The 22,353-nt window shown below is 42.2% G+C and overlaps 1 protein-coding gene across 3 annotated transcripts in view; it reads left to right on the forward strand.

Moving 5' to 3' along the window:
* Window positions 1–21,974, forward strand: part of PRKCA (protein kinase C alpha) — a 141,775-nt gene extending 119,801 nt beyond the window's left edge. For all 3 annotated transcript variants that reach the window (XM_084218545.1, XM_084218543.1, XM_084218544.1), the window contains 9 exons: window positions 1,395–1,538; window positions 3,174–3,347; window positions 4,355–4,446; window positions 6,029–6,091; window positions 6,721–6,859; window positions 12,763–12,843; window positions 14,220–14,327; window positions 16,727–16,867; window positions 21,311–21,974. In XM_084218545.1, the coding sequence (XP_084074671.1) occupies window positions 1,395–1,538; window positions 3,174–3,347; window positions 4,355–4,446; window positions 6,029–6,091; window positions 6,721–6,859; window positions 12,763–12,843; window positions 14,220–14,327; window positions 16,727–16,867; window positions 21,311–21,475 (1,107 nt within the window). In that variant the 3' untranslated portion in view covers window positions 21,476–21,974. The remainder of the gene's footprint in view (window positions 1–1,394; window positions 1,539–3,173; window positions 3,348–4,354; window positions 4,447–6,028; window positions 6,092–6,720; window positions 6,860–12,762; window positions 12,844–14,219; window positions 14,328–16,726; window positions 16,868–21,310) is intronic.
* The last annotated feature ends 379 nt before the right edge of the window (window positions 21,975–22,353 follow it).

The following is a 22,353-nucleotide window of genomic DNA, read 5'->3' on the forward strand; positions in this document are numbered from 1 at the left end:
CTAAACTTGCAAAATTCATATCTATGTGGCAGGGCATTAGATTTTTCTGCACTTACAAAGTTGCAGGAAGGGTCATCCAAGTTTTCAAGTGACAGGAGGTTATTTTGTCAGATATTATCTGACATTACTGCAGGAGTAGATGGAGTCTGTGAATCAGTGCCTCTCAATTTTATGGTTTTACACCCATCTGGGGAGGGGGAAATGGGTAACTCCCAGTTTCCAGTGTATGCCAGACATGGCTTTTAAAGGGAGGTATTGTGTGACTCTGAATGAACCTCCATTTCTGTAATTTTCTTTTATCTGTGAAAGAGGGATAATATACAAATATTGTCCTTTTGTGAAGCAGAGAGAAGAGTAGTTATCCTGAATTGTCCAACATACATCACTGGCAAAAAATAAATTAACCATATTAGAGGTTATTAACCAGACCAACACACCAGACAGATGGGGAAAGCACTTATATCCCAAAGAATTACTAAACCTTATTGGCTTTGCTTCTGCTGGTATGTGGGATTATTTTGAGGGGTGAAAAAAAAAAGGGGTATTACCTTGTAGCCTGCATTATCTTTTGGTGAGTCTTACTTTTTTTCTCTTGTATTAACTCTGAGATTTGAAATGCAGCTTACTTGAGCCATGCCCTGGTGTCTCATGTGAAATACTGAGACTTGCAGCCCCCTGTAAACCAGAGTGTCTGGTAGAGCTCTTGTCTGTCAGATTCCCTTTCCTCCCTTTTCCAGATCAACCCTTGATTGAAAATCAAAGTTGATTGTACTGCTGGTTTGAAAGTGGCCATGTTCATCTGCATTAATTCTCATGTGTTGTGGGGTTTTTAATGCAGGTTCTTAATGCATGTCAAAATTCTCTTAACTCTTGCTATGAAGTGACTTGAAGAACTCCATTTGAAAAGAGAATGTTTTGGGGAGGTTCTTTATATCCTAAAATATATCCTAAAATACCCAATGTACATTACAGCATGGTATTTTTGGATAGCCTTTTTTTTTTCTTTTTCTTTTTTTTTTTCTTTGTCTTTCAGAACAAAAGCACCTTATAAGCTGCTTTTGGCCTGAAAGCAAATTATGATTTTTTTAATTTTGTTTCTGGGCATTGCTTTGGTTTTGCTCTTTTAACCAGATAAGTGTATCTGCTTTATCTGGTTATACATGAACACTGTTTTCCAGTTTAATTCCCTCAATAATGTCAAAAGTATTGCTGGAATGAGTCTTTGGAGGTGTGTCTGTGCATATTTTGTTATGCAGCCTCTCACCTGGGAATGCCACCTCAGACCTGGCCATTTCCAGCTCTGACTTTCACCCAGAGATCCCTCCTGCCAGGAGAATGGGCAGTTCTTCTCACTTTGCTGTTTTTGTGTGTGTATGTGTGTGTATGTTCTTCAGAAAGCCAAACTTGGGCCAGCTGGTAACAAAGTCATTACTTCAACAGAAGACAAGAGCTCAAGTGTGCCATCCAACAATCTGGACAGGGTGAAGCTGTCAGATTTCAACTTCCTCATGGTTCTTGGAAAGGGGAGCTTTGGGAAGGTAGGAATTCTTCAGAATTAATCCATTCACATCTCTTCTCTTCTCTTCTCTTCTCTTCTCTTCTCTTCTCTTCTCTTCTCTTCTCTTCTCTCTTCTCTCCTCTCCTCTCCTCTCCTCTCCTCTCCTCTCCTCTCCTCTCCTCTCCTCTCCTCTCCTCTCCTCTCCTCTCCTCTCCTCTCCTCTCCTCTCCTCTCCTCTCCTCTCCTCTCCTCTCCTCTCCTCTCCTCTCCTCTCCTCTCCTCTCCTCTCCTCTCCTCTCCTCTCCTCTCCTCTCCTCTCCTCTCCTCTCCTCTCCTCTCCTCTCCTCTCCTCTCCTCTTTTCCTTTTCTTTTCCTTTTCTTTTCCTTTTCTTTTCCTTTTCTTTTCCTTTTCTTTTCCTTTTCTTTTCCTTTTCTTTCCTTTTCTTTGAGGAAGAATGAATAAACAGCTCTCTAAGAAGCAAAATCCAGAGTCAAAAGGATGTCCATTTTTGAGGAAAGATTTCTTAATTGGAGTAGGGTCATTCCCCCTAAGGCTTAGCAGACTTTAGTCCTGATTGGCATATTGAAAAAATAAAAGTCAATGTAAGAGCTCAGATTGTTGGGCAAGGTGGGAACTTGTTGCTGACTTTCAGATCCTCACTTTTTGGCAGTTTTAAGGCAATTAAGTCTACTTTTCTGGCTTTATCACCTAGGTCACTCTGCCAGTCCTGGAAGTCACCAACACTGGTAAGGGTGAAGGTTGGAAAAAAAACAGGCCTAGTGTGTATATATATTAGAAATCCAATAGTTGAGAGAACAGACTGCTATTTTCCTGCCTGTTTGAACAAAACTCAGGTGATAAAGTGCCCTTTGCTGAAGAATTCTCCTGGGACTTAACATTTTATCAGCCCTTCAGCAACGAGCCCGCAGTCAAGCAGCGGGTTTGGGCACAGGCTGTCTGAACTGTACAAGGATCATGACTTTGGAGTTCTGATCAGATTTGTCTGTACAAATTAAAGAAAAAGCTGACTTGCCATCATCTGAGTGACCTTCCCTCCCTGGCCTGGGGTATCAGTTTGGCTGGGTCAGGATTGAAGGCACTTGAGACAGCAGTTCATGTTGGGACTCAGGTGTTTATTATTTCTTATCAGTAAAGCAGCCTCACAACCATGAGTTTGGCAGCTTTTCATTAGAAGGCACAAAATGGCCAACAATCTCTTGGTACAAGGTCTTTTAAGACTAAACTATCCAATTAAGAAAGGACACCTAGATTATTTTCCCTTTAAACCCAATAACTGATCCCTGGAAGCCTGCAATGCAGACTTTTCTGCCCAATGCCAAAACATCACCCAAAGCCATGAAGAAGTAGGAAGAAGGAGTTAAAGAAGAACAACTTGCCTCCTCCCTAAAACCTCCATCTTGCTTCATGTTTATTTCTATATTCTAAAATCCCACACTGTAAGTTTTCCACCCTGTGATATTACACACTTCTAACCAACTCCACACCCGTAATCCCAGTGCTATCAATCAATTTTGGAATCCTTTTTCCCAGCCTCAGGTCAAATGCAGTGTTCTCTTGTGGGTCTGTGCCTTTAAGCACAGAAAGTTTAAAATTCTCAGCATCCAGGATTGCAGCACTGGGGGATTTTCACTCTGCTCTCTCTCTGTCCTGCAGGTGATGCTGGCAGACAGGAAGGGCACAGAGGAGCTCTATGCAATCAAAATCCTGAAAAAAGACGTGGTGATCCAGGATGATGATGTGGAGTGCACCATGGTTGAGAAACGAGTCCTGGCACTGCAAGATAAGCCCCCATTCATGACACAGCTGCACTCCTGTTTCCAGACAGTTGTACGTGAGCTCTGTCTTTCTTGTCATGGATTTTATCACTCCAGTAACATTTATTATCATCCAACCCATGTATGGTAGCCTCTGCATGTAGAAAATGGTGAAGAAATCCCACATGTAATTACTCCTTGTATTTTAAATATAAAAAATAATTTTAAAGATTTTCCTTCATGCAGTTATTGCAGCAGCCCAGCATGACAATTCCTAAATGTGTCTGCTTTGCTAAGTCAGAGCCTCAAGCCCAGATTCCCAGAGCTTCCCAAATACTTGTAAAGCTCTGAGGATAGTATTTAAAGTCTTAATGGCTGTTATTATATTGTGGGATTATTAGTCATGAGTCAGTGTTGGTGGATTTAATTTCGTTTTCTGTCACTTCTTGGTGACACTGAGTGGCTTTTTTTTCTTCTTTCCTTATAAATATATGAAGTGGATATTTGCAAAACATCTCCCAGTGACACATTTGAGGTTGGATCTGATGACCCAGTGTCTCTGTGCCAGCCTTCCATGGATTTATGGAATTACTGAGGCTGGGAAAGTCCTCCAAGATCACCAAATCCAACCATCAGCCCACATTCCCCATGAAACCATCTCCTCAAGGGCCTCACCCACACCATCTTCCAAAGGAAAACTTCCTAGCAGCAATTAGAAATGCCCTTAAAGCAATTTGGAATTTTTTACCATTTTTGATTTTTTTTTTTCATTTATTTTTAGAGACAGATTTTTTTCAGACTGAGCTATATTTGTATAATCCTTGAAACCGCTGGAGACAAATAATCTGTAAAAGCATGGCACTAAAATTGGCAAAACGAGACAGATCTCATCAATCATTTACTCTTGAAGGTTGCACAAAACATTCCACTTCCATTTCCTGATCTATAATTTTTTCCCTAATAATCCTAAAAGCTTTTTAATAACATGCTAGTGACTTTTTTTTTTTCTTTTTGGCTGATCAATGACTATCTAATACTGTCTCTAATGTATTTATGTGCCTCTCTGATACTTTGTCCTAGGACCGGCTCTATTTTGTGATGGAGTATGTCAATGGTGGGGATCTCATGTATCACATCCAGCAAGTAGGAAAATTTAAGGAGCCACAAGCAGTGTGAGTGTTCATGTATTTAAATCATACACATAAATCATTTAAAACATCTTGATGTTACACTCTAGGAGGATTTGGTTTCTTTTTCTTCCCAGGCCCAGGATGAAATTCAGGCTGACCTTTGTTTGTTTTTAAGGCCCAAACTCTGAACTTTGTGTTGAAAATGTTGTTTGAACACATAGACCAAAGGTAGCTGTGCATTTATTCAGAAATACAGCACAAACAAAGCCAGGAGAGGCTTATTGAAAAGTGACAAGAATTTAAGCAGGGCAGCAGGAAATTAAAGATGTTACTTCATATTCTGATGTTGTTTTTAAAAGCAAATATTAAAAAAAAAAACCCAGTGAGTAGAACACTTGAGTCTGATTAGTGCTGTAGGGAAAGGTAGTACAAATAGACTCAGCTCTGTGATATAAATTACAGTTTATACAAGATAAATTCAATGTATAGCTTGTGAGAATTTCTGTGATACATTTGTGAGGAATTAATAAGGAATTAGGAGTTGTTTATCTACATGATTCTTTTCAGGTAATTGTACATCTGGCACATCAGTGAGCAACTGAAAATGATCTGTAGCATATTTAAGAGTAACTAGATCCATCAGTACCATTTTAGCCATCCTTATATACCTCATCACCACTTGTTAGTGTTTCATAAATCATTTACTAATGAAACTCCAAAATCAAGGGTGACCAACTGCTTTAAGCATTCAGTTAAATTAATTTCTCATTTTGATTTAAGCAATTAGGGCTTGTTTAAATGAGAAACCTTCTAAATAGAAGTGTTTGAGATGCAGACAAACATTTTAACAACTCATGGAATCAAACTGAGATGGTGTCAGATCATCCTTGACTCCGGCTAATGCAACTTGCCAACACTTGGCACAGTCTGTGGTGCTTCATGACAGCTTTTTCCTGTGCTGCATCTTCACACATGTTCACAAACACCTCTGATGGAGCGTTGCAGAGCTGAGTTGCTTCCTCTCCCTTGTGCTGAGCCTAAAAATTAATCTCATTTTTAAATAATCCTCTCGCTCGTAGTTTGCACAGTTCCACAGCAACCAGCTTCAAACAGCCACCAGTATTCCATACCTCTTAACTGCATTCAGCAATTATATTTTATATGGTAATCGTTTTAATTAGCTTCATGTAATTAATCCATTAACAGGCTGTATAAAGGAACAGCATTTCTGCAGATTATTGCATGCCATGTGAGTTGCAATGTACATTGAGCTGCGTCCTGAATTCATCAATCTGTGATTAGAGATAAGAACCTTTGCAGCAAAGTTAGTGCAAAAAAAGCTGTGCTCCTGCTGCACTGTGTTTTGTGGTCCAGGGACCCATTTTCCTTTTTTTTTCTTTTAGATTCTGCATTGTTTTATCATCAAATACTCAAAATGTATCTGTTAAGGTCCAGCTGAAGTGATATGTCTTTTATGCCACCTGTGTGTATACACTATAAATCACACAGTTCATATGCTGCTATATTGTCTTCCTTTACCATGATTCATTTGCAATTTATTTTGCCAGAAGAAAACCATGAGGCAATAAGAAATCTGTTGATTTTTTTTTTCTCCCCCACACAGGTTCTATGCAGCTGAGATCTCAATTGGGTTATTCTTTCTCCATAACAAAGGGATTATTTATAGGTGAGTGTGATCTGACATAAGTAATTTCTGAACTATTTTTAAAATCCCCAAATGATCAGTTTCTTTAACATCTCAGTGCATTTTTAAAACAGAAAGCCATCAGTGCAGAGCTCTTTTTGTTGTGTTGCTGCTGGTGAGGTGTAAACCCAAGCCCTGTTTAACCTGAGCTTTCTGACACCTGTGCTCTGCCCCACTCAAATAAAACCTCTTGAAAATGGAAAATTCTGTGTTTTGTATTTCTGTGTGATGTTTAACAACATTACACATCCAAAAACCTCAGGTGAGGGGTCAGACACAGCCACCTCTGCATTCATTGTCCAGCCCAGAGCAGCTGTGGCTGCCCCTGGATCCCTGGAATGCCCAAGGCCAGCCTGGATGGGGCTTGGAGCACCCTGGGACACTGGAATTGTCCCTTTTGTGGCACTGGATGGACTTTAAGGTCACTTCCAACCCATTCCAGGATTTTAAGGTCCTTCTTAGATGTCTGCCCAGCTCCCTCCAGGCTGAGCCAATCCCATGTGTGCACCCTGAACCTCCATCCCCAAAGAGCTGCAAATATTCCTTACTCAGAACCAGCTCACCCCAGCTGATCCCAAACATTAACCTTCAATTACTGTGATTCTCCTCAGAGATCTGAAATTAGATAATGTGATGTTGGATTCAGAAGGACACATCAAAATTGCTGATTTTGGGATGTGCAAGGAGCACATGTTGGATGGAGTAACAACCAGAACCTTCTGTGGCACTCCAGACTACATTGCACCAGAGGTAAACATTGACCCTTTCCAGAACCTTTTAGTCCCTTCAAGGAAATTGTCCCTCCACATTTTATACCACTGGGTTGGGATGGCTCTAACTCCAGATTCTCCATGGATGGCTCCATTTAACTTCTGCAGGTATATTGGGTATATTTGTGAATTAATTCTGCAGGTATATTGGGTATATTTGTGAATTAATGCAATGTAATCAATAGGACTATTCACTATTTTAAGAAATACCTGGTTAATTGAAAAACTAACTTTTTATGAGATAAGATTTTGTTCATTCTAGCAAAAAACTTATAAAAAGCAGGCTCACTAGCAGGCTCACCAACTTCTGAGCTTAAATTTGTAGCCTGGAAATATACCAAACTTTGCAATTTGTGAAGTTCTACAAATGTTATGGGTGTGTCTGAGATCAGTAAATATTTCACTGGGAGCAAACAATGCTGCTTTAATCCATTCCTCCAGAGGTTCACACAGCTGCCTGCACACATTTATTTAAAGGATTATTTGGCACTTTCAGGAAATCACAAACCCCTCACTGGGTTTTGGGAGGGCACTCAGGGGGTCTTGAAGCTTTTTGCTGAGCTCTCTGTAGCACTGTGGTCTCCTCCAGGCCATGTCCTGGAGCTGCTGCACTGGTGCCAGGAGTTGATGCTCACCTCAGGAAAGCTCCTGTCATTGGAGACCTCTTCCAAAAGCTGAGAGTTCAGGCCTGGAGTGGAGTTGTTGTAATAAATCCATTGAGTTTTCCATACCTGTGCAGCTTTCAAGCCACTGAAAATGACATTGAAGCCTGAACCAAGTGCAGTGGGTCTGAAATGAAAATATGATCATGAGAAGCCCAGTTGTGCTTTAAGGCACTGGGATAAACATGAGCTTAGAGTTAAGACCCTGAGTCTGGATATGATTTGTATTTCAGTAGTTGAGGTCTAAAGAATTGAAAACAAGCACATGTGGTGATTTGGATATAATTCAAATAGATGAATATTAAAATCTGGTCTTTGTGCATAGTGAGCTTTCAAGAGTCTTGATTTGTTTGGCAGCAGATTTGATGCAAGAGGCTGGATCCTGATCCAAGAGACTCAGTTGTTCACTGGGTACTGAGCAAGAGGCAGCTCTGGCTGGAGCATTTCTGGCTGTAATTGAATGTTTGTTGGAATTGGGGAGATTTATACACAGACAAGTAAATTAGTGTCTAAGGTGAATTTTGTCATCTCTGAAATTGGAATGAAAAATAGTTTGTTTTTTTCCCACTTGCTAATTCATGCTTTTCAGAGTGAAATATTGTGTATTCTACACCCTTGTTTTTTTCCCATTTGCTGTTGCTTGCAGCAGGATATCAGAACAACCAGAGTAGTATTTCATTTTCTTCTGTCAAAACATAAATGAAGCCAATATTACAAATTAAAGTGTCCTTTCTGTGGCAATTGTCTTGTGCCAGTTAATGCCAAAGAACATTTTGTCAGTACCAGAATGCTCAGTGTGGCTCAATGCTGGAGCAAATTATTTTCCTTTATTTGGAAATTTCATATAAAGAAGTAAACCTTTTACCAAAACATCCAGTAAGTGAGAGAAAATTAGTCTGTTATCTTACAAACAGATTTGCTTTTATGTTGTTTAATTGGCTGATTTTCTTTTGTTTCTGAGGACATTACTGTGACTGACAGTTTGCTAACTAGTTCTGTGGTGAACATCAAAGGAAGGTTCCTGTTTCCCTTGCAGGGGGGAATGTTTCCATGGGCTAAAATTTAGACATTTCTAATAGATTTTAATGAGAATTCATTTGTACTGTCACATTCCCTGCTGGGTGGAGATAAAGGAGCTAAATCTAAATAAACTCTTGAAGGTATCTGGAGTAGAATCCTGTGAGTGGGCTGCACTCCAGCCTGGAGAATGAGCCCTTCTCAGCAGCATTTGGGGAAGAATGTGGAAAACTCCTGTGGGGCCTGAGGGAGCCCACACTGCCCCTGCAGGACCTGCCCCCAGATGGATCAGAGAGCACACAGCTGCAAGGACCCTGCAGGGACAGCCCAGCTGGTGTCCCCTGTCCCAGCTGTGCCTGGAAGAGCAGGGAATGCAGTGCTGCCTTCAGCAAAGTCAACCCCCCAGTTTGCTGTGCTGCAAAAGAATGTTTTCCCTTTTCTCTGAGTGGGAAAGTTGCCATTTGCTATTACCTGGGTGTATAATGGGCTGGAATTATTGGTAATTTTCTTATGCTGTGCAATTTGAGAAGTGTGCAGAGGTTAAGCTGGTGGGATCCCAGGTCTGACAGCTTCTCTCAGGCAGAAAGTGGTTATCTTGTACAGAGCATTTCCTGATGTGCTGAACTTAAATATTTATGGTCAGAGTGGTAAAATAGCTGTGAAATCAATTAGTACTTTGTGTTTCCTTGGCCAGTCAAGAGAGACAGGAGGAGATGGATGTCAAGAGGATTAGGGGAAGGGATTCTGCCAGCACAGAACCCCACCATCAGCATCCCTGCAGCAGCCACAGTGCTGATTCTGAATTTCAGAGGAGTTCAGATTAGAAACTCCATTTCCCTTCTCTTCCATCTCACAGCCTCAAAACCTTCCGTTCCAACCCTGAGTTTGCCAGGATTGTGGGAGGCAAATAGGTATTGCAAAGGTTTGGAAAGTGCATTTGACTGTTTCTTGTGATAGTAATATTTATTTCTTTTAATAACTGAGTTTTAACTTTTCCAGCAGACATCATATATGCTCACAAAAGATTTCCTCTTGCCTCTGGGATATAATCTTTTCATCCCAACTGGCTACTAGCTGCAATGATCTAAACATTCCTACAAATTGCTGATATTAATCTCTGTGTCCTGCTCTTAACTGTGCCTTCCTCGGAGGCAAAATAGAGAAAAAAAGGAAAAAAGCAACTCCTTCTGCCAATTTTGCTTGGTGAGAGAAATTCCTGAGCTCTTTCTGAGTGCTCAAATGCACAGAACCTGGAAAGGCAGAAGCTCTTAATGCATGGCAATAGATGGGTAAAAGGGGACATTTGAAATGCAAAAGGACATGAAAAAGGCAATCATTTAAATTAATGATGGAGAAGGAGGGGAAGAGAATTATCCCATCAGCTTTCCACAGCTGCCTGGCCAGTGAAAATCAGGAATCATAGGTGGAGGAGGGTGCAGTTCTTCATTTCTAGGGAGAGGAACTCCCTCACTGCTCTGGGTCTGCTCTGCACACTGTGGTGAGACAGGACAGGTTCACATTCCCCACTGCTCTGACAGGCACCAGGATCTGTCCATGCAGCCAGAATGACTTTGGCAGCTGGGCTGGCTCAGAGTGCAGCAGCTGGGAGGTGGCACTCGATGGATTCTGGGTGATGAGCAGGGAGCTACTGAAAACACAACATTCAGAACTTGCTGACTTCATAGCAATGCATGCTTGACTGTACACTGAAGGCTCATCTGCTTCCTCCCACGTGAAATTCCTCCCTTGAAGTGAGCATTCTTCCCTCTGGCTTGCACTTCCCAGTTGGTGCTGGGAGCAGCTCCCAGTCTGAGGAATTAATCCATGGGTTCCACACAGGACGTGGCAAAGGGCTGGTCTGGCTCTGCCTGAGCCACAGCCTCACCAGGACCCAGCTGGGGCTATTCAGGTGGGATTAAAGGGAGAAAACTCCCCCTGAGCAGCAGCAGACAGTGACACCTTCTCCTACATGGAGATAATTGGGAAAGGTTTTGTCCTTGCCTTTGCAGTGGGACTGCTGCAGCCTTGGGGGCTGGATTTGTATTTGTGTCTCAACTCCCCCCCTTCCATCCAGGGAGCTGTGTGCCAGCTCACAGGGGCACTGCTCTGCTCACCAGATGTGCCATCAAACAGCAGAAAAACTGGGGTGGCTCTGACCATCCACTGGAGCTTTTCCCAGGTTAATTCTGCCTCTGCTGATTCTGTTTGATATTCTCTCCCAAAGGCAGATCTCATATGGGAGGTTGCAATTCCTGATGAGAATGCTGTTTAGAGAAGAGCCCAGCCTTGACTGGATAAAAATCAGCATTGTTGAGTGCTTTGGTACAGCTTTCACTGTAGGACATTGCATTGCAGCATTTAAGTGATTTCCTCCTCTCAGCAATCCCATCAAACTCCTTCCCACCAGGGACAGAAGTGAGCTGTGGGCTCCTGGACAGACCTGGCTGCCAGGTACAGAACATTGGCAGCGTGGCAGCATTCTCTTTCTCACTGCTGTGGATCCATTTTTGCTCATTTGCTAATTGGAAGAAGCTGTTCCTCCCAAAACCACATACCTGGACTGCACTTGTTGTACAAAATGTTCTGCCCTTACAAAACAATGACCTGAGAAATATCCCCTGTTTTTATAAAATATTCTGTTCCATAAGGCAGGAAGACATTGTCAGAGAAGGAGTGAGGATGAAATGTTTTGCCATTTTCTGTGTGTAAAGGCCAGTATTTTTTCTGGATGAAACTTTGAAAGTGTTTGGTGTTTCAAAAGGCAATATTGATTTAATAAATCAAAAGGCAGGAACTTAGTGGTGATGGAAATGAAGGGAGAGTAACCAAGTATGTCACTAGAAGATGAAATGAATGTCCCAAATATATATTTTTATGCCCATATTACTGCTAAGAGACAACTAATAGGGACTGCCTTTATGTAGGGTCTTCCAGATGAGAATGTTGTTATTATCTCTGCTTGTCTAATACATTCCAAAGCACAATTGATTTTGAAATCCTTTGGTTAGCAACACTGCAGTAATTTTTAAATTATGTGCTGCTGTACCTCAGGCAAGGACATATATCCACACAGAGACCATAATTTTATTTAGTAGCCAGGCAGTCCTGCTTTATTGCACTGGTGACTCACTATTTTCCTGAGCAACTACAAAACTTGGCAGTTCAACTTCTCTTTCAGACTACTAAAAAATTTAGGATGTGTGATGTGTACTTGACTGGGCAATTTATTTCACAAAGAATAAAAACATGAGCAAACAGGAAAATGAAATGCAAGCCCCTCTGGAGTTGTGACTGCCTCAGCTCCCTGCTCATTCCAGAGCAGAAGAGATGTTGGAGTCCAGGGCTCTGATGCTGCCTTCAGTGGGGATGGGCAGGGACTGGGCTGTCCTGCATCCCTCCCCAATTCACAGAATCCCTTCACAGTTGTTCAGAAGGATCTGAGGAGCACCTGCACCTCCTCACTCCTCCACACCATCACCAAATGCGTAAATAAATCAATGAACTCTTAAATCAATGAACTCTGATCTCTGAGGAAGCCCTGATTCAAGAGGAGGTGACCTTGCTGCTGCCACTTGCAGCCTTTCCCTGTGTCACAGCTCAATCTGCACTGCTCTCTGAGTCACATGTGAACCCAGAGCATGGAAAATACTTGACATTTCCATTAGTCTGAACAGCAGAACCCCCTTTCTTTTTGGTGTTTCTTCCTGAGTATCACAATCATGCAGCTTGGGAAAACTTAACTGAGGTTTTTCGAGTTTTGCTCTTTTCCTAAGTTTTGATTCCTTTTACAACAGAAAAAAAATATAAATATTGAAAAGAAAGGTTTAATTATTGATAGTCCATAAGTTAAGTGAGCCTCATGATTTCAGCCTTTGACACAAACAGTTGGGATAATGGTTTTGCCTTGTCTCCTGCATTGTGCTGCCATACTTCCTCCTTTGCCCTCAAATGCACATCCCAGGAAGTCTCTGAGCTGTATTTTCCAAGATATCAGGGTACCCAAGGGCGTGGGTGGGTTTAGCCTAACACTTGCCAAACAATCCAACTCCCACTGAAAGCCGTGATTAGCTGGAGTGAGGATTACAGGATTGTCTTTCTGGCCTTTTTCAAGGAAATCTGTCCTTCCCTGCATGTCACACATGTTCCTAATGCTGGGGTGAGTTAACTCAGGGGTTTTTCTTCTTTTTTTTTTGTGATTATGCAGATTATTGCCTACCAGCCCTATGGGAAGTCTGTGGATTGGTGGGCATATGGTGTGCTGCTCTATGAGATGTTGGCTGGCCAGGTAAGCTTCCCCCTCCTGTGCTCTCTGTCACCTCCTCCTGCCCTCCTCCCTCTGTTTCAAGGCTCCCTAAAGGTTTAGACCATTACAGGATAGGATTGAAGCCTTTCATTCTGCTGTTATCTCCTTGTACTCTTGACTGACTCAACTGAGAATGTATTTAGGCTTTAAGCTCTTTATGTTGCACCCACATAATCAAGCTCTGCCTTTGAATACAGCTCCTTTGTACTGCAATAATGTTATAAATAGCCATCTTCAGAATTGAAAGGGAGACACTTGAGCAGGAAAATGCATGTCAAGTGGAAGAAATACCATTTAGGAGTTTGAAACCACAGGGAAGCATAATAAGAGTGTGTATAAGCTCTGCATTGCAGTTAAGTCCCAAGAATACAGTTTTTGTACTGTATGTCCTGGGGGTAAAATGTGGGTCTGAGCACTTGGAAATGTGCTCAGTTACAGACCCCTGATGCTGCACAGTGAATGAGAGGCTGCTCTGAGTCACTGGGGTGGGGAAGCAACACTGTGCTGCAAGAAATGGCAGAAAAGCACCAACTTGGAGGAGTTCTCTTAGTCTTGAGTTGAAAAAGATTGCTGCAGTTGGCTTTCAGGGAGTGTTAGGTAAGGGCAGGCATTTCCCAAGCTTGAACATACATCTGTAACAAATGCCTTTAAGAGTTCCTCTGCAAAATTCCAGTGGACATTTTAAAAGTTTTAGTGTGTAGCAACTGCAGCTGTTAACATTTGCAGGCTGAATTGCAAATATTGGCCACCTGAATGCTTTGGGGAAAGGAGATTTACCATTAGCTGGGCTTGCACAGGGCCCATATCCTGGGGATTTATCCATGGGCACTTTCCCACCCCTGTATATTAAAATATAGAGCAGCCCTTTCTTGTGATAGTCTCAGCAGCAGAATCTACAGCCAGGACATAAAACAAACTGGAGTTCAACTGGAATTAGGAGAGGAATGGTTATACCTTACTTAGTACAAGGTAATTGAAAGTTATTCTCCAAACTTCACCCTTTGAAGTATTTTGCCTGTCTTTTTTTTTTTAAAGCACAGTAGCTTTAAAAACTGATTAAAGCTGATCACAAAGATAATCCTGCACACATTTCATTAACCTGGATGCCATTCTGGGGACAGAAATGAACATTTCTCCTTGATTTAGATCTGACACTCTCAAACAGTAAGCTTCTGGGTCAGCAGATATCCAGGCTGCAGATTGCTGTGGGTTTGGGGGCTGTTCCTGGACCAGGAGCACTGCTGTATATGGATGTTTTTGGGCATGGTGCTGTCATGCCATTTCATAAAAAGCAGAGAATTTAAAAGCACAAAAAGGAAAACTCAGTAAGTTACTCACTTGTGATTTATTTCCAACAGCCTCCATTTGATGGGGAAGACGAAGACGAATTATTCCAGTCCATAATGGAGCATAATGTTTCCTACCCAAAATCACTGTCCAAAGAAGCAGTCTCCATCTGCAAGGGGGTGAGATAAAATGTTATTCATCATTAAGTTCCTTTTTGGCAGTCCTTGTGAGTCACTGGGTTTGCCTGGCTGTGACACAGCACTGTAGTATTTTAAAGTGCAACTTCTGTCAGGCAGTGCTGAGCTGTGTTGTCACTTGGTGTCACTGGTAAGTGCTGGGCTCTTCCTGCTGTGCCTGTTTGTTTTATGGAAAGAACAAATGTCAGAATCAGTGGCTGCCAAATGCAGAGCAAAATTTATAAACAGGACCATGGTGTGAAGAGTCTTCCCCCTGCTTTGCCTCTCGACCCACAGCAGCACAGCCCCAATTCTGCAGGGTGAGATTTCTCAGCCTGGCTGGAGTTACTCCAGCCAGTCCTCAGCCCAGAATGCCTAATGACAGCATCAGAGCTCAGGAGTTGAGGAGAATCATTTTTAAATGTAGGTGAAGATGAGCTCATATGAAAATCTTCAGCATAAATGCAATGAAACCATAGGGAAATTCTGACCCAGTGGTACCTGTGTGGCCTAAAATTGGTCTTAGATACTAAATTAATTTTTTTTTTTTTTTACTATGGAGAAACATCATAGATTTGGCTTCAGGGGATTAGCTTAGGAAAAAGGAATTCATTTTACTTTCCTTTGATTCCATGTCATTCTCCAGAGCACCATCAGTCTGCAGCTTTTCCAAGTCACTGCCTGTAATGGGTTATTTGATGTCTGACTTACACTGATAAAACACCACTGCACTTAGTTAATTTGGTATTTACATTCTTCCTATCCTTTTCAACCATTTATGAAGTATTATACATGAACTGGATATTAGTCCATTAAAGAAAATCATCAAGGAAAAGGTGTTTGGAACAAGAAGGTAAAATGAAAGACCATGCTAATTTTGGAGCTTATCCCAGTGTAGATGTGCTAGCCAACAAAAAATAAACACGATGTATTTTTGTAAAGTACATTCAGATTGCTGCCTTGTCATGACAATCACATATTCAAACAGCACAGTCTGAACCTGATGAAATTGCTCTGTTTTCAGCTCCCCTGTTTGCTGCTTCTGTGTGCTCATGTCAAAGGAGGGCAGAAAGCTAAAATTACCCTGCAGCTTGAGATTTTGGGCAAGTCTCAGTGATACTGACATGTTCTTCATCTGCTAAACTGACAAATTGATCTCAGTTTCAGAGGGAGTTTTTCCTGAGCTAAGAAGTCAATATGAGAAAGTTTCTGACCCTTGCAGTCAGTGGTAGCTCAGCAATCCCAGGACTGGGCACCACTGGGCAAGACAAACGTGCCCACTCTGCTCTTGCAATTGATTTGTCTGCTTGACTCCCATTCCACTGATTGAGAGTTTGTTGGTTTTGGTAAATGCAACAACTTTGGAAAGAATTAAAACTACTGGAATCAATACTCCCATTTTCTTTTATCACCTACTGTTAAAGCAAGGGGTTTGGAAAAGGTAACAAAAATGGGAATGTTGCTGTTAATCTTGAAGAAGGCTGTGATTCCTGCCCAGCTGCTTCCCAAACCTGCTTAGAGTCACTTTTATTTTAGGTTCAAAATTGGAATCACAGCAAATCAACATTTGGAAGGAGACTAAAGTGGTTCTGAGGTTTTAAGAAGATCTGTTGAGGTATTACTCCCAGCAGTACATTAATCATATATCATTTGTAAAAGAGCTTTAAAAAGTCCCCACAAAACTGGAGGTGAGAGTTGAGGGCTACATTGCACAATTCCCAATGTACACACCAACTGGAAAATGCTGAGGAACTTGTTAATTAGGGAGCACATTCTAATTTCTGATCATGCCAGGCTGGTGGATTTGGGGCTGGTTTGCTTCCCCAAGTCTGTTTAATCTCTGTAACAGGGTATGGTATTGACCAGGATGTCATTAAGAATGCAAGGGAGGAAACACAGATTAGATGTTGTCAGCTGGGTGCCAAAGAATTGGAGGCTCTGTAATGAGATGTCTTGAACAAGCCCCAGAAAAATGAAATGGGAGTGTGGGGGGGTTGTACTTCATGGAGCTTTAGTGCATTGGAATTTATGATGTTTAATTGATTGTTGAGATAGGGCAGGAGCTGTTCTGGAGATCTGTAAGAGTGAACTGAGAGACTGGAGGTGAAATTCAGGAGTGAGCTGTGAGGCAGAGGGGATGGCAGCGTGTCCTGGGCACCACCTGTCCCTCCAGCAGCAACCTCTGCCCAGTGGGAAAAATTTCCCCTAGTTTTGATGTTGATTTGCTTTCTCCAGTGATGAAACAAGAAAATTCTTCCAAAAATTCATTTTGGCTTTTCAAAACAATTTTATTAGCAGCGTGTATCTTCAGGAGAGGAGCAAGAGCATTGCAGGCAGGGGAAAATCTCTCTCACTTTCCTTCCAGCATTAAACTGAATCATTTGGTGTTTTCTTCCCAACAGCTGATGACAAAACATCCTGCAAAACGCCTTGGCTGTGGTGTGGAAGGTGAAAGAGACATCAGGGAACATGCTTTCTTCAGGAGAATTGACTGGGAAAAATTGGAGAACAGAGAGATTCAGCCACCTTTCAAACCTAAAGTGGTGAGTGAGATGCCAGAGGTCCAAATTCTTCACTGGGTCACCAAAACTGATGCCTTAAGGAGCTGGAACAGAGGCTAGGAGGAGTTAAGAGGAATAAAGAGGATATTTACTGAAGAGCCTTCAAAGGGGACACCCTGGCAGCACCAGAGCCTGGATGACTCCAAGATGGAAGCAAAAGAGAGCTTGGTCATGAGATCTCACATTTTTATAAGTTTTGGTCCATTTGCATATTGGAGTTAATTATCCAATTACTGCTCCAGCCCACCCTGCTTGTTTTTCTCTCTCCAGCCCACGGGGTTTGTGCTCCTGGGCTGGGATTGGGATCATTTGTCCTTGGTGCCCAGCTGGAGCAGGAATTGTTTTGTGTCCCTGCTCTGTGCACAGAGCTCAGCATCCCCTGGTGTGAGCCCAGACCCACACACTGAAGCAGCACAGAACCTGAAAATATAAAAGCTGAACCTGAGGCATGATTTCCCTCCCTGGCTGTGGCTGCAGCCCTGCTCCCCATGGGGTGGGGTTGCTGCTGCAGATCTGGGGCATGGCTGAAACGAGGCCATTTGAGGAGGGCAGAGCTGTCTGTGAGCCTGTCTGTGTTCTGGTGTAAGCTGGGGAACTTTGTGCCTTGCAAAAAAGCCTCACAGTGGTTTGAGGTCTGCCTGGATGGTCACACACCACGTGAGGAGCTGAACACAGGGAAAATTGGCACATCCACACCAGCCACTTGAGATGGTCATAAATGAGGTTAACAACTCAGGTCTCCTCTGAGCAACATCTAAAGTCAGGATGTGACTGAGGGGTTTGGATTAGAGGGTGAATTTCTCCATGGTTGGCTGCTCAGCACAGAGGGTTTTATTCCCCATCCTACAGCAATGTCTGCTCAGTGGGCAAGATTAATCCCTGGTTTATTTTCCATGTTCATTACTGGTTTGCACACATGCATCTACAGAAACATTTTAGAAATCCAAGGAAGTGGAGAGACGTCCTTATCCTGAGAGCTGTTTGCATAATAGAATTGGAAGAGCTTTGCTTGTTGAGCCAGAATTTCTTTCAGCATGGACTGTGCTTCATTGACAGGCAAAGAGAAGAGTTTGCACACGAGAGCACAGGCTTTAAGGAACAGCTGTAAATTGTCATGTCCTTACATTGAACCTGTCTTCTCTAACCCTTTTATTTTTCAGTTGAGAATCCTGGCTGGCTTTAGCACTTCAGGTGTAGGATGACTGCTCTTACACTGATTTATTTGCCAATACAGACACACCAGTGTCTGTCACAAACAAATGAACAGAGGGACGCCAGTACCTGAATTATTCTTCACTTTTTTCATACAAATTATGTTTTTGCATGAACAGGAGGAGAGTTGAAGCTGAAAAGGGTGTTTATTGCTAAAGGAAATACTTTTTTGCTATAGTGTGGATTTTGCAGGCAGGGAAGGGTGTAAATAAGTGAAGAACTTGTGTGGTGCTGCCAGCCAACCCTTCCCCAGGGTTGTGCAAAAAGGAGCTCTTAGAGCTTATTTTATTTGAGATTTTTATTACATGCTTCTCAAGTCACATTTAAAGCTGACCATAAAGCACATCTACCTTCACATCTGTAAGTTTTATTAGCTCAGGAGCTGAGTGCTTAGACTCTCCTTGAAGTTAAAAGTAACACCAGCATGAAGGGGCTGAAAGCTTCAAGTGTGGTTTGGTTCCATCAGAGCTTCCTGGCAGGTCCTGGCTCCTCCTCAGAGCAGCTGGGCTCTGTCTCCCTGGTTATCATGACCTGGTTTGTTTGCACAGGCTGCTATTAAAATCCACCGAGGCGGATTCACACGGAGCCCAACTCTCCTGGACAAAAATAACTTCAAATCCAAGTCCAGTATTTGCATACCCTATGCACAGCTCATCTGTGGTGATTGCTGGTTCTGTTTGTATCAGTGTCATACAGTTATAGAATCCTTTAGGGTGGAAAAGACCTTTAAGTTCATCGAGTTCCAGCCATTATCCCAGAACTGCCAAGCCCACCACTAACCCAGTCCCTAACCACTTCTACACAAGTTTTAAATCCCTCCAGGGATGGATATTGATTTTAGAAAGCAAAAAACACACACCTCTTAATCTGTCTGAAGATATGGATGTATTTATAGGCTTTGTTTGGGGTGATTTTTTTGGGGAAGCCTTTGTAGGTACATCTTCTCTAGGAAGTGCTTTCCTGCAGGAATAATCCTGCTGCTTCCACAATCCTCACTCGAACACAGAGCTGCAGATTTTGGGTCAGCAGTTGGGTGCTGTAAATGACATGTTCCCTTCCAGATTGACATTTCACAGGTTGTAGGCATAGACTGATTATTTGGCAAGGACATTTTACTCTTATTTCCAAGTTTAGGGGTTTGAGGAGTCCTGTAATTTCAGTTGTACTCTAATAATGCTTTAAGGTTCAGTGCTGCTCTTTAATGTGAAGACAAATACATCATTGAAGATACAAATTTATTTATAAATTACTCTATTTGCACCCAAAGTATGCCCACATTTAATGTGATTTATTTCTTACTAGACTAAGCAATGTGAGAGACCTAATGGTCTCAGGACCTTTGGGTTCAATATCCAGCTTGTTTGAATACTTTCCATTTGCTGAAAAAAAGAAAAGGAGAAAAAATTTTAAAAGAAAGAAAATAGCATCATTTTTATTGCAGGATGATGCTTATCTGTAGAACATCTTTTTTAGCAAAAATTTCCTTTTTAGCAATAAAAAAATTTCCTTTTGTGGCTGCTCTGAACCGGCTGTGGTGCCTCTAAATTAATTTGACTCAATTTGGGGCTACGTGCCAATGATTCAGAGGTTTTCTCCTTGTCAAAGTTCAGCTCATTCTATTCTTGTTTTCCAGAGATTCTGTTCCAAAATGCAGAGGCTCAGTGGGCACAGGGCATTCCATGAGTGGTGCAGAACCCTGGGTGGAGAAAGCAGAGCCCCATTAGCTTTATCATGGTGCAGTGTCCCTGTGCTGGTGTTCCAAGGATGTCCCTGTGCTTCCAAGGATGGACAAGTGTCCTCTGTGAGCACTGGGCTCCAGGCCCTGAGCTCATTGTCTGAAATAGGAGCCAACGTGTGCCTGAGGCAGAAGAAGTTCTTGAGAGCTCAGCTCAGATGGCAGGGCCAGCCCAGCACCTGCCAGGTGCTCTGTGGGAAGGTTGGAAACTCTGCCTGGGCTGTTTCCAAACCTCTCACTCTGAATTCCCTCTCCAGTGCATCCTCCTACAAATGCACAGATTTACTCATGTTGCATTAATTCAGAAAAAAAATCAATATTTCATATTGGCCTATTGTATGAGCCATATTCTGCCCTTTCCAAGTTATCCTCTGAGTCTGAAGATAATAATGGAATTTTACCCTTTATATCCACATGCAGGGATGTTGAAGGGATGGATAGAGAGGAAAGGGTGAGGAGCAATGGGAAAAAACATGCACTGCCTTTATCCCACACCTGCTCTGTCCAAAGATCTGTTACAGTAGCTTTGAGATGAGCACATTTACCAGTTTCCTCCTCACCTCTCTACAATATTCAATGCCTAATTTTCCTCAAATATTCTTTTTATTCTCGCACATAAGCTAATTTCATTCTGGTTCCACCTTCCTTTTTTTTAGCATGCTTCTGATCATACTTCCCTGATTATCAAGTCTTTTGTGTATTCCTCCAAACTCTTCTTTCTACAAACCTGGTTTCTTTCATTTTCTGTTCTGAAGGAGTTGTGCTCAGGCTGTAGCTGTATTTAGCCCTTTCTTGGCTGGATTTTGCCCAAAAATGAGTATCTTGAGAAAACAAAGGAGGAAAGCTGTGATAGCAAGTTTTGGAACAAGGACCTGTCCCAGGATGTGCTCCTGCCCAGCCCTCCTGCCATCCCAAGGACTGAGGCCCTGCTCTAATTCATGAATTTATAGAAGTTCGATGAATTTATAGGAATTTATGAATTTATAAATTTATAAATAAAAATAAATTTCTTAATTTATAGGAATCCTGAAGTTCAGAGCCTGTTCAGTGAAGACTCAAAGCACATAAATGAATTGCATTAAGCTTTTTGCAGATCACAAAGGAAGTAGAGACTAACAGGAAAAATTTAATTTTGTACGATAAAGCTTTTAAAAAGAACGAAACAACTTGACAAAGAAAGTATCTCTTGCCAACATATGTTTATCAAAATATTTCCTTTTTCCTTTTGTATCCCAGTAATGCTGAATATTTAAGCCTCTTTATCTCATGCTGATGGATGAAAACCTTTCTGACTGCTTTTTATCAGGAGTCAGCTATTAAAACTTCCCCGTTTGCCTGGAATTTTTTGTCATAACACTGAAAAGAAAATTTTCCCTCAACTACTCGTAAGAAACACGCCTTGCATGTATCCTGACAGCTCTGCTGTTGTGTTGCTGGCTTTTCTTCAGCCTTTTTTCTGCTTTTCTCTCTCCTTGCAGTGCGGCAAAGGGGCCGAGAACTTCGATAAGTTCTTCACGCGAGGACAGCCGGTGTTGACGCCTCCGGATCAGCTGGTCATTGCCAACATCGACCAAACAGATTTTGAAGGGTTCTCTTACGTCAACCCCCAGTTTGTGCACCCCCTTGTAGAAAATGTAGCATGAAACAGCAGAACAAATCCCGCCGCGGGGAGCACTTGTAACCCTACAATTTTCAGGCTTTCGCCTCGTTTGATTCCATTTGGGCCTGGAAATTGTAGGGTTAGAGGGTGGAAGATGAGGGAGGGAAGGGCCACTTAGTCAGGATTTGGGCTTTGCAGCAGCAATGTTGTCTTAACAGGAGATAAATTAGTGTACGGTGCCCGCTTTTCTTCTAGAAGTTGCCACTGACTTGTTGAAATTTACCCATGTTTTGGTACGTTCTGTATTTTGTAACTTCCCAATGTCCTTTTTGCTCCCTTTTCCACTTGTTGTGTTGGAAAAACATCTGGCACTTGGTTTGAATGAGAAACCACCTCGAGTGTTTATTCCTTGGGGGTGGATGGCGGGAGGTGGGAGCTCCTCCCCGGAGACCTCGGGGGCAGCACCAGAGACTGAGCGGGGTCAGCTCCAGGGGGGAGAGGCATTGCAAGAACAGCACTGAAAACGTTTGTAAAATATGGCAGGGGAACAAAAAAATTGTTGGGAATGGGTGGGAGGGGGGATGGGAAAAAAAAAATTGTTGGGAATGGGTGGGAGGGGGGATGAAGTCAAATTAGACCCTGAAGTTTGGTGAACTGATCCTGTAAAATCCCAAATAAAAGCACTGAGGTGGTGGCCACGTCTCTAGGATTTGTGCTAGGAGTAGCATGTGATAAACTTGAGGGTGAAATTTTGTCTTTAATAATAATAATAATAATAATAATAATAATAGTAATAATTTTAATAATACTTTTGTGAATTTTTAATCTCCATGAGATTATTCTGTGATCCAGGGTGCCATTGTCTGTTCAGTTGGTTTCATTTACAGCACTCCTCAAGTTTACTGTTAACTGGTTCTAATA

The sequence above is a fragment of the Fringilla coelebs genome (genome assembly GCF_963513975.1).
Source record: "Fringilla coelebs genome assembly, chromosome: 19".
Taxonomy (NCBI): Eukaryota; Metazoa; Chordata; class Aves; order Passeriformes; family Fringillidae; genus Fringilla; species Fringilla coelebs.